Source organism: the organism of the source record quoted next, unplaced genomic scaffold (genome assembly GCF_019419815.1).
Source record: "Pyrus x bretschneideri cultivar Hongxiangsu unplaced genomic scaffold, Pyrus_bretschneideri_v1 Contig22, whole genome shotgun sequence".
Taxonomy (NCBI): Eukaryota; Viridiplantae; Streptophyta; class Magnoliopsida; order Rosales; family Rosaceae; genus Pyrus; species Pyrus x bretschneideri.
The window spans coordinates 5,701,316-5,711,903 of record NW_025999524.1 but is presented as its reverse complement, the minus strand read 5'-3'; the positions used below and the strand labels follow the sequence as shown (position 1 = coordinate 5,711,903).

At 37.8% G+C, this 10,588-nt stretch overlaps 1 protein-coding gene across 2 annotated transcripts; it reads right to left on the bottom strand.

The window, feature by feature from the left end:
- Positions 1–256: 256 nt before the first annotated feature.
- Positions 257–9,981, bottom strand: LOC103943271 (sodium/hydrogen exchanger 8). Of its 2 annotated transcripts, XM_048584812.1 has the most exons (22): positions 9,471–9,981; positions 8,614–8,664; positions 8,416–8,507; positions 8,077–8,154; positions 7,850–8,007; positions 7,561–7,662; positions 7,372–7,489; positions 6,902–6,954; positions 6,597–6,662; positions 6,343–6,387; positions 6,196–6,248; positions 4,848–5,032; positions 4,324–4,371; positions 4,080–4,187; positions 3,217–3,454; positions 2,754–3,056; positions 2,397–2,626; positions 2,099–2,317; positions 1,817–2,020; positions 1,419–1,683; positions 1,004–1,308; positions 257–902 (listed from the first exon to the last, which is right to left on the bottom strand). In XM_048584812.1, the coding sequence occupies exons 1-22, from the start codon at positions 9,673–9,675 to the stop codon at positions 537–539; spliced, it is 3,492 nt and encodes a 1,163-aa protein (XP_048440769.1). In that variant the 5' UTR covers positions 9,676–9,981; the 3' UTR covers positions 257–536. The 2 variants fall into 2 exon arrangements, with proteins under 2 accessions (XP_048440769.1, XP_048440770.1); XM_048584813.1 differs by lacking the exons at positions 8,077–8,154; positions 8,416–8,507; positions 8,614–8,664; positions 9,471–9,981 and having other exon boundaries at positions 7,561–7,657; positions 7,850–7,992.
- Positions 9,982–10,588: the final 607 nt, after the last annotated feature.

The following is a 10,588-nucleotide window of genomic DNA, read 5'->3' as shown; positions in this document are numbered from 1 at the left end:
CTTGCAGGCACATCTACAGAGCACCTCAGGACGTCTTCCATTTGATCCTTGAGAGGTCCGAGAAGAGAGATCTATTTGGAAGCAGCAAGGAGTGCTGATTGTGAAGTTCAGCAAGTTAACTGTCGGTCTTCCCTGCCTGCTTTCGGGGTGCCTCTGCCTCGGCGTTTCGAGGTTGGAATGCTTTACGAGGTTAAAGAGGAAGGCTAATTTTCAGTCCTCACACGTAGAACGTTGAAAGAAATATTTTTTCTGGATGTGACAAGCAGAAGTTTCATGTACAAGATTGAGCATCTGCCAAATTATTACAGACGTAAGTGTAATTCTTCATCTCAACCCTCCACAGGGGGAACGGGGAGCGAATCGAAATATATGCAAACTTTAATTATTCATTTCTACAATCGATTGATAGTTGATGTCACGTATAAGATCTCTACGATCCAACAAAAAAAAAATTACAGAGACGCTTTGTTTTGATACTTGGAACGATAGTGAATCAAACATTACAATCGTGGTTTTCGGAATCATGAGATAAACATTCAAGGAGCCTGGGGAAAAGAAAGCGTACTTGGGGAATCGATTCTCACAATTACATCATCTTCACCACCCGATTCATCACTCGAATCCTCTACCACATGGCTCTTATTTGGGTCTGTACTTTGCTGCCCTGGAGGATTTGTTTGGCCTGTGAATTTTCTCACTTCAAGGTTCTTTCTCACAGTTGTTGCCCCTTCTGATCTGACTGAAACCAGTGGACGGTGGTGATATGATGGAATATTCTGATATGACACATTGTGTGAACGGCCTTGATATGATGGCATGCTTGGATATGACACGGTGTGTGATGGATTAACCGGACCACTTCTCGGAAAACTTCGAGCACGCCTCCTCAGATTCACATTCACCTTGTTTGCACAACAACATGAGAAAATAAGTTAGCTTGAACCAAAAGATAAAACCACAATCAAATCCCAAGTACTAAAGAACATCAAGAAACTGAGCTTACCAAACTGCCGTAAACGCTTAACTGCATAGCCCTCGCAGACAAGTTGTTGTTTTGTCGGTCAATCCCTTCGGGGTTCTGCTTTTGCTGCTTTGCTTTGAAAACTTGCTCAGGCCAACTCATAAGACCACTATGCTCTCTAGTAAGAGACCTATGAGGATGATCAACTGCATTTGATATAAACGAGGGTGAGCGCCTAATCCGAGCACTGTCAGATTCAAATGCTGCAATGTCGAATATAATCACTCTCGATCTTGTTTCAACAAGATAGTTGGATCCTTTATGAGAAAAACTGGCTACCCTGGTGCCTGTGATCAATTAGCAGCAAAACTGATTAGCATTAACGATGCGGAAGTGGTTTATGCAAAAATGAAACTAGTTCCGACAAGTATCTTTTGAAATAGAAGTTTGATATCACCTGCTGTTTCCAGATTCTGGAAGCTCTGGTTACCATGTGAGGGGAATAGAGGTGCAGGTGATGTGATCAGTTCCTCTTGGACACCTTGTATTTTAACGAAACCCTCTAACAGAAATCCAATGGAACGGTACGGAATTTCAAAAGATTCGCCCCTTAGGTAAATCGTCATCACTGACCTTTCCGCAACAAGAATTCTCAAATCTTGCATTGTCATTTTCTCAAATATTTGTGGAAGGAAAAGTTTCAAAAGAGCAATAGAACTTTCCTAAAAACAAAATGGAATTAAATAAAATCAGTTACATCATTATAAATCCATAATCCTTTCCAAAATTCATATCATCATATTATCTTTTCACTTGCCCGGCATTACAAAGTAGAAATTTTTAGTAAAAGAATACCTGCCAGAGGAAGTCTTCTACTGAGGGATCAGACCGGAGCGAATGTTTCTTATCAATTTCAATGCAAAAGCAGAGAACCACAGAATCGGTGATCATGTCACAAATGTAGGGCTTTCCAGTTAGCACTTCATACAGGCCCAAAGTACTCCCGTGAGTGAAGGTTGGATGCAGCGAGTGCTTGTTTTTTATGCTCTTACTTGTCCACTGCCACAAATAATTCTCATCCATGATATTATCCGTGAGGAAAAACAGAAAATGTCGTAGCATCGAACTTTTAATTACCTTGACTACCCCAGTTGAAAGAAGCCAAATACCAGTAGGCTTGGATCCCTCCCTGTAAAGCGTCACACCACGCAATTTCATTGTTTCCTTGGTAGAGCCTTCAAGTGATTCACGAACTGAAGGCGGAAGGGCCCCCATTAGAGGATTAAGACTAATCAGATCATTTATTTTTGGGATCTTTACTAATGGGGGATTCCTTAGAAGCTTTTTCAAATCAGTCTGCATGAAACCAAAATAACAACAAAATCTATTATCGTCAATGAGTGATTATACGACACAAAAAATCACCAACACGCACCTGGACTGCGTCATGAAGATGAAGCATCTCCTTTTCTTCCAATATGCCAACCTTCTCTAGGTTTTGGAGATATTCAATTAAATGGTTTAGAACTGAGAATGTTACTTGTCTTGTTTTTACAACACGCAGAACCTGAGGAAATGTGACACGAACATCTTCCAGAAACTTTTTTGCTTCTTCTCCTTCTGCCTCACTTTCATTAATGACGACAGAAGCAACTTCACTATCACCTGAATAAATAAGCACATGAAGAACAATTACATATTTTTCAAAATATAGGGCTACTACAATAAGATAATAACCAAAACAATTTCCATTCTTATGTTACAACAACAATCACAAAAGGTATTAACTAACCTATAAAATCATGAAGTTGCTGCCTTGCAATTCTATGGGCACGGAGAAAGGAAGCACAAATGTAACATGCAGATTCCAGCCTTTCCACGGTGAAATAGGTTACCAATTTCTGAGGGAAAACGCTAGTTTGAAGGAACTTGTAGTAATTTGGGAAATGAACATGAGCTTTTAAACCATTCCAGTCACATAAAGGCTCACGTGAAACCAAGTCAATCGCTTCATCTACTGATTGCATCAAAATATTTGCAGAAGATTGTGTAATCCTTCCCTCATCAAGCATGTTCCAGTAAGCAGCTTGGACTCCTGATTTAAAATGGTTTTTTTGTATTAGCAAATGAGGCCACAGTTTAACTTTCACACCAGTATCTTTAAGCATTTTAGTTTTACGTTTCAGAAATATGCAACGTAACAAATGCCTAAGCTTAAGTTACTGGGACTGAAATATAAACACTGCTAAATTTACCATTCAAAAGACGTTCACGTATGTCCTTCAAATGTGTAACGTGCGGATTATTACTATTTTCACTTTCTGATGCATCGTGAGGGTGTACAGGTTCGGTATCAACATCATTTAAGCTTGCAATATATCTTTTCACAGTGAGCCAGTCAGCAGGTCCCAACTCCTCATCATCTCCAAGATCACCAAAAGCCTCTAATGCTTTGTTCAACATTTCATATTTTGTGTACTCCAGCACGCGCCTCTGTAACAAACAAAGATATAGATATAAACCAAATGCATACAACAACAACAACAACAACAACAAAGCTTTTCCCACTAAGTGGGGTTCAGCTGTATGAATCCTAGAACGCTATTGCGCTCGGTTCTGTGCCACGTATTCCGTTAGATCCAAATACTCTAAGTCTTTTGTTAGAGTCTCTTCCAAAGTCTTCCTAGGTCTTCCTTTAACCTTTCAGCCCTGAACTTGTATCCCGTAATCCCATCTTCTTACCGCAGCGTCAATGGACCTTTGTTTCACATGTCCAAACCACCGTAATCGATTTTCTCTCATCTTTCCTTCAATTTCGGCTACGCCTACTTTACCTCGGATATCTTCATTCTTAATCTTATCCTTTCTTGTGTGCCCACACATTCTAAACCAAATGCATACACGGAAGAAAATTCTCATAACGAGTGCCCGAGCATAGACCTCCTCTAACTAATCTCGACAATTATTATTTGCGTTCAAATGGATTAATAGCTGTATGAAATGTTGAGGAATTACTTAAAATTATAATCCTGAAACAAAGAAAGGGAAACGTAAAGCAGTAACACTAGGTCTACAAGGACAATGCAGTTGTATATTTTGAAGGACAGTTAAACCTCACCTTAGCTGCTGATAGCTTGTCCAGATCTAGAAGGCGTAAAATGAATTGTGTGGTGGAACCGTTCACAACTAGTGTCAAGAAGACAATTCCGCCAGTGAAGAAAACAAACTGCAAAGGTTTAAACAGATTGCTTAAATAAGTATCTCAAGCGGTGTCCAAAAATAAATTAATTAGTCTGTTTGCAAATCTAGCACACTATACAATGAAACAGAAGAAAGCGTGCGCTCATGCTTCAGATACGTACAAGGACTCCTGTGTCAGAAGTGATAAGTGAAGAGCTGTCACTAGTTTGCTACAAGAATAAAGGTAAATCAATTAGAAGCCATAAAAATCATGGGTATTCAGAAGGAAAAAAAAATAAAAGGAAAATACTATGAAATGAATATGCTATGAGCACAAACAAGCGATATGAACGTAAAACTTTCAAAGGTTTTTTTGGTGGGGGGTGGGGTGGGGGGAATATCTTTTCAAATGTAAGATGCTTCCCTTTGTCAGATTATGCACTAAAAACTACTTGCATGTAGACTACAATAATCACTTTTGACACAGCAAACAGTTAGATTTGTGAGTGAAACATTTCCTTCACAAACTCAAAAAATGGAGGTTTAGCAGGTGGTTTATTGAGAACGGAAAAGTTTATGATGCACCGTCCAACTTCAAAAGGAAAAAGTTATGAAATTAACAAACAGTAGAGATTGAATTTTAACCACAAGGTATAAAAGTTAAATTTTGCTTTGCATAAACAACAGTTTGTAATTAACAACTTGCCTTCACTGACAGTGAAAGTGACAATGCTACAGCCCCTCGCAGACCTGACCATATAAGGATTATAGCCTCTTTCCAGTCCAAACCATATCCAAAATACCGGAGAAGGGGAAATGAAACCGCAACAACTATGAACCGGGAAACTTGTACATAAACATAGAGAAGAATGAGGTACGACCAAGATTTTCCTGAAACAAAAAGAATTAGAGTTGCAAAGAGTTAGATAGAACCAGTCATAAAAGAACTAACAGATCAACAACAACAAAGTCTTATCCCACTAAATGAGGTCGGCTATATGAACCCTAAAACGCCATTGCGCTCGGTTCTGTGTCATATCCTCCGTTAGATCCAAGTACTCTAAGTCTTTTCTTATAGTCTCTTTCAAAGTCTTCCTCTACCCCTTCGGCCCTGGACCTTTGTCCCGTAGTCGCATCTTCTAACCAGAGTGTCAGTAGGCCTTCGTTGCACATGTTCAAACCACCAGTAACTAATTTTCTCTCATATTTCCTTCAATTTCGGCTACTTCTACTTTACCTCGGATATCCCCATTCCTAATCTTATCCTTTCTTGCGTGCCCACACATCCAATGAAGCATCCTCATCTCTGCTACACCCATTTTATGTACGTGTTGATGCTTAACTGTCCAACATTCCGTGCCATACAGCATCGCCGGCCTTATTGTTTTCCCATAAAATTTTCCCTTGAGCTTCAGTGGCATACGACAGGTCACACAACACGCCGGATGCACTCTTCCACTTCATTCATCCAGCTTGTATTCTATGGTTGAGGTCTCCATCTAATTGTCCATTCTTTTGCAAGATAGATTGTAGGTAGCGAACGCGGTCGCTCCTTGGTACTTCCTGGTCTCTGATCCTCACCCCTAACTCATTTGGGCCTCCATTTGCATTGAACTTGCACTACATATAAAATAACTAACAGATAATCCACTAAAATGTTAACCACCCAAAAGATAGTTTTCGTTTTCTTCTTTCATTCTTCATTCATAATGTATGTAATCTATATTTAACGATAAGAACATAGTAATCGGCAAACAAAGTTGAAAAATTATCTGTAAGAACATATTACAAGAAAAATAAATATTTCGAAGGTAAATCCACAAAGTTAAGGAGCTACTTATGCAGAATGTCAAAGATATACGGTGGGAAACAACAAAAATATGCAACAGTGCTAAGATCTATGGTTCGGCCTTTGTACTTTGGAAGAGTCCACACCTGATCTGCCTGTGTATGTGTGTGCGTGTGCTCAGTTATGACCAAGCGAGTACATATATTTATGAATGCAAAAATGAGTACATAAATGCATATCTCCATGTTTGAAAACTAAGGATTACCGTGATTAAAAATATTTTCACCACTAAGAACGCCTTCAGCAATAACAACTCCACTGAAAAGAAAAACAGAAAATATGTGTTTTGTTTTCCATTTTGTTATTGTCACAAAACAAAATACAACTAAAGAGTGTTGGATTATGCACTTACCTCAAGATGAAAACTAAGGTATTAGCAATATAAGCAACCATTTCCCTGTGCAAGATGCATAGAGTACGAGCAATTAAAATTTCATGAAGAGTAGATTCAAGAGAGATTTTTTTTATCAAACTATTCACACATTTGCTGTATCTTTATGTTTTAGAGATTATTAACTATATGATGAATTTACTCATGAATTGGACCTTTGTTTAATCAAACAGCCAGCCTTAGTTTAAAGTGATAACTACAACCACACGATATACCAGAAATGATGTAAACTTTGTTGGCTTTCACCCTTAAAAGCTGTCCTTGCAACTGCAGCATAAAACCTGTCCACAGATTAAAACATTAGGATAAAGGGAAAACTAATGAAAAGGGCTTGAAAACTTTGAGTTTTAACGAAAATGATAAAATAAAGGGTAAAGTGAATAGTACCAGAATTGATTTTTTAGTGTAAAAATATGGTTTTTAGTTAAAGTAAACAGTACTGAGAGCTTTTCGTTAAAGTTCCCTAGGATAAACGTATTCTGCAGTGAGAAATGACATGTTATCGGGAAATTCAGCTTACATTCCTAAAGTCATCACCGTCAAGACACCAGACACGTCTGCACCCTCTTGAGCCTGTGGCACCCGAATAAAATATCTCAGTTTTTTCATACACAAAACAGGCAACTAATGATCACATGTTTTTCCAGATAAGTGAAATGCATTATAATATGTTAAATGGAATACATCAACCTTCTTTACGCTAGTAGAAACCATAAGAGACATAGTTTATTGTTAACAATCCTTGATTATTTTTTGGGAAAAAAGAGACATCAAAAGAATATTTTACATAAATTTGGAAAGGATCATACATGCAAGCAGCCAACTTCCCAGTCACATGTAAAAGTAATTGCAGAACTATCTATAGCAGTTCTATGACAGGTTTCAGTCTTAAGAATTTTGCACCAATTCATACATATCTATTGACATGACAACAAGCAATTTGGAATAATAATCATATGATGAAGCATCCAATTTTGGAAAGGAACATACAGTGAAGTAAGCAACATAGCTGACAGCAAGTGTTAGTGTGATCTCTATCACGGTGTCGTTGAAAATGAAGCCGAGCCAAAGTACAGATACTATGCCAAAAGCAAGACCAATGCCTACACTGGAACGATAAAAGAGTTAACATGTGAAACAAATCTGCCATCTCTACTCAAAGAAATATGTAAGACATACGCTCCAAATGTAACTTGAGATAGAAATTTAATTATGGCGGCCCAGTCATAGCTCTTTCCAAGGACCATTTGATAAAATAGCTGATACACCACAATTGCTGTCCTGGACGAAATTAAACACATTCAGATAAGAGAAAATACGAAAGGCATAATTTACACAAATGTTGTAAAAAACAACAGCACAACAATTCATACATATGAACCACCCATGGTTCACCTACACTAAATATTGGATAGTAGAGAATGGATTATCTAACTTGAGATAGTGTTAGGTCACTAAAAATCTATACCCGTCATTCATCAAGGATTCTCCTTCAATTATTGTACTCAATTTTTTGCTAGCACCAAGCTCTTTTAACAGAGCAACAACAGCCACGGGATCAGTAGCGCTAAGAAGCCCCCCAAGCAACAGTGATGTTTTCCAACTCCAGTCATAAGGAAAAGTGAGCTGCAGTTGAATATGACAATATAATTATATAACTCCAACATATAGTCTAATTAGCAAAGCTTAGGATACCTTCAAAGCAGATCCAAGGACAAAGGTTGATATTAGAACACCCGGACCAGCTAGTATGAGCATTTGTACCATACACCTCTGCACGAAAAATAGAAAATTTTGCCGGTTCATTTCATATCCGGGACAATTTCATGTCAACCAGTGACTTTGCAGAAAGCTACAGGTTAGAATTGCACCAAAGTAAAGTTTGCTGGTCTTATTGCTGTATATATGTTTCATACTTTCCAGGATTGTGAATATGCAGAACAACAGCATGGTAAAGGAAGAACAAAATTAAAAACTATATAAACTCAAATTTTTTAAACTGCACAATGAGAATATGTGAGGAAGAAAAGTGACCTTTATTTGGTGCACCTCCATAGAAAATGAACTCTCAAAAAGAAGGGCAGGCAGAAAAACAGCCAATAGAAGTGTAGGATCAATATTTGCCCCTGCACCACAGTAGAAAGCCCTCCAAGTCAAAACACCACAAGGATCCAAAGCCTATAATCGGCATTGCAATTGCTATGTCAGCAAAGATGTAAAGCTGGAACTTACAAATTCGAATTCCGTCTCCAATCCTCCCCATTTGATGATGTGTGCCATATTCTACATGTTTATCAACCTTTAATTAGCAAATATTAATTAAAACAAACAACTAACTCCTAACAAAGACATAAAGCAGAGGCCAGAGAGTATCATATCATCCCACCATCTGAAATTGTGTCTCACTACAATTTCATGGTTGTTGTTCATTTATTCCTCCTTATATTGCGTTCCTATTTCTATTCTTAGAAATCTCACTGTCGAGATGCTGCTGCTGATTTTTTTAATCCTTGCCCCCATAAATCACCCTAAAACCACTGAATTTTGATATATAAACATAAGGAACAGATCCGTGGCACCACTCTTTTTACATAACCTTTAACGCACGTTTTTGTGGGGCCCACTTCATAATATATTTTAACAATCCGAACAATCTATCATTTAGGTATTCCCTCAAAGATCATGTCTACCAAAAAATCACCAAAATCTAAAACCATCTAACCGTTGGATTAAAAAGTTTAGGGTATCTTTGTAGAATCGTATTCGTCCATTTTCTTCACTACAAATTAATGTTTTAGTGGTTTTTGCGAAAATGATCCATGAACGATGTTCTAAAGATAGAACATTACAATGAACTCCACATGTGTCAGAAATTGTGTAGACACAATCCTGCCACGGATCCACCATATATATTCATATAAACAAGCTCCTAACTTTTTTTTGTTCATTTTTAAGATTCAAATCACTGAAATCAGCAAAAATACGAAGTTTGATAACTAGCTGCAGTTAATATTATATGAAACCCAATCATTAAAATAATAATAATAATAACAACAAGAAGAATAAATGGAGGAGAGTGAGACAGAGACCTATGGAGCCGAGGCCAATGCCAAGGATGAGCAGAGCGACAGTGTAGGGAACTCTGGTACCACGCAATAGATGCCTGCTGGCGATTCCTAACACCAAACACAAACCCACGAACGCCACCGCGTTCGTCGGGTCCGACGAGCTATCTTCTTCTTCCTCCACCGCCAAGATTCTGTACGGTAACTGCCATGCCGTCACCGTCGCCATTTCTCCAATCTCAAAAGCTCTACTTAATATCCACCAAAATTTGACTTCCTGTTTCAGTCCCAGCTTAAAAAGCTTAAAGCTTTCAGCTTTTGACTTCTGATTAAGCAATAAGCAGCAGCATACTAGTGGTGGAGACTCACGAGCGGCTTTTGCTGTTGAAAAAAAACAGTTGCGCGCTTTATATACTTTGAGAAGATGATTGAAGCTGAATGACACGATCACTGTCGGTCACGTTTCGTTCTGTCACGGACAAGTAATGCCTGGCGATTTTGCTCTTGGACGTAAGCGCCGATTTGTCAAATAATCGCCTCACCGAACGACTGGAAATACCTCGGACTGATGATTTTTTACGGTGGATATTCATTAACGATGAATTCAGAGTAACTACTATTTTATTTTTTTTTATTTTTCTATGTTTATCTACAGAGCACAGATCTTGACTAAACAATTTCTTAGTCGTTATTTTCACCAAGTTGTCGCCTATGCAACATTTTAATCGGAAATTCCGTACTGTCCGCGTTTATTTTATATAAAAAAATTATACGTTGTTCCGATGCATTTTACATCAATATCTTAACGATTCGATCTTGAATAAGAATCTAAGAGTTGAATATCTCGGAATATAAAGTTGTACAAACACATAACCAAAATATTCTAGTTTTAGATGATAGCCCAAAATATAGGGTAAGAGGGTATCAGAAAAGCATTTGATTCAACATAGCTTACATGTATTTGTCAAACTTAACTTATGCAGCTCAAAAAATTATGTACTATTACTCGTTTGGAAGTACTTTTAAAATAACTGAAAGCGTTTATTGTAAAAAAAATTTGAAATCCAAAAAAGTTTTTAAGTCATTTTAAAATTCTTTCAAATGAATCATATATTTGCCCTTTGCTGCCTAATTTTCTATGG

Excerpts from the sequence above, each read along its gene's own strand:
- LOC103943271 (XM_048584812.1), bottom strand. The coding sequence starts at position 9,675 with ATGGCGACGGTGACGGCATGGCAGTTACCGTACAGAATCTTGGCGGTG. Across the intron at positions 8,508-8,613 it reads TGGAGACGGAATTCGAATTT|GGGCAAATATTGATCCTACA; the intron begins GTAAGTTCCAGC and ends ACTGTGGTGCAG. Across the intron at positions 3,455-4,079 it reads ACAAGCTATCAGCAGCTAAG|AGGCGCGTGCTGGAGTACAC; the intron begins GTGAGGTTTAAC and ends TGTTTGTTACAG.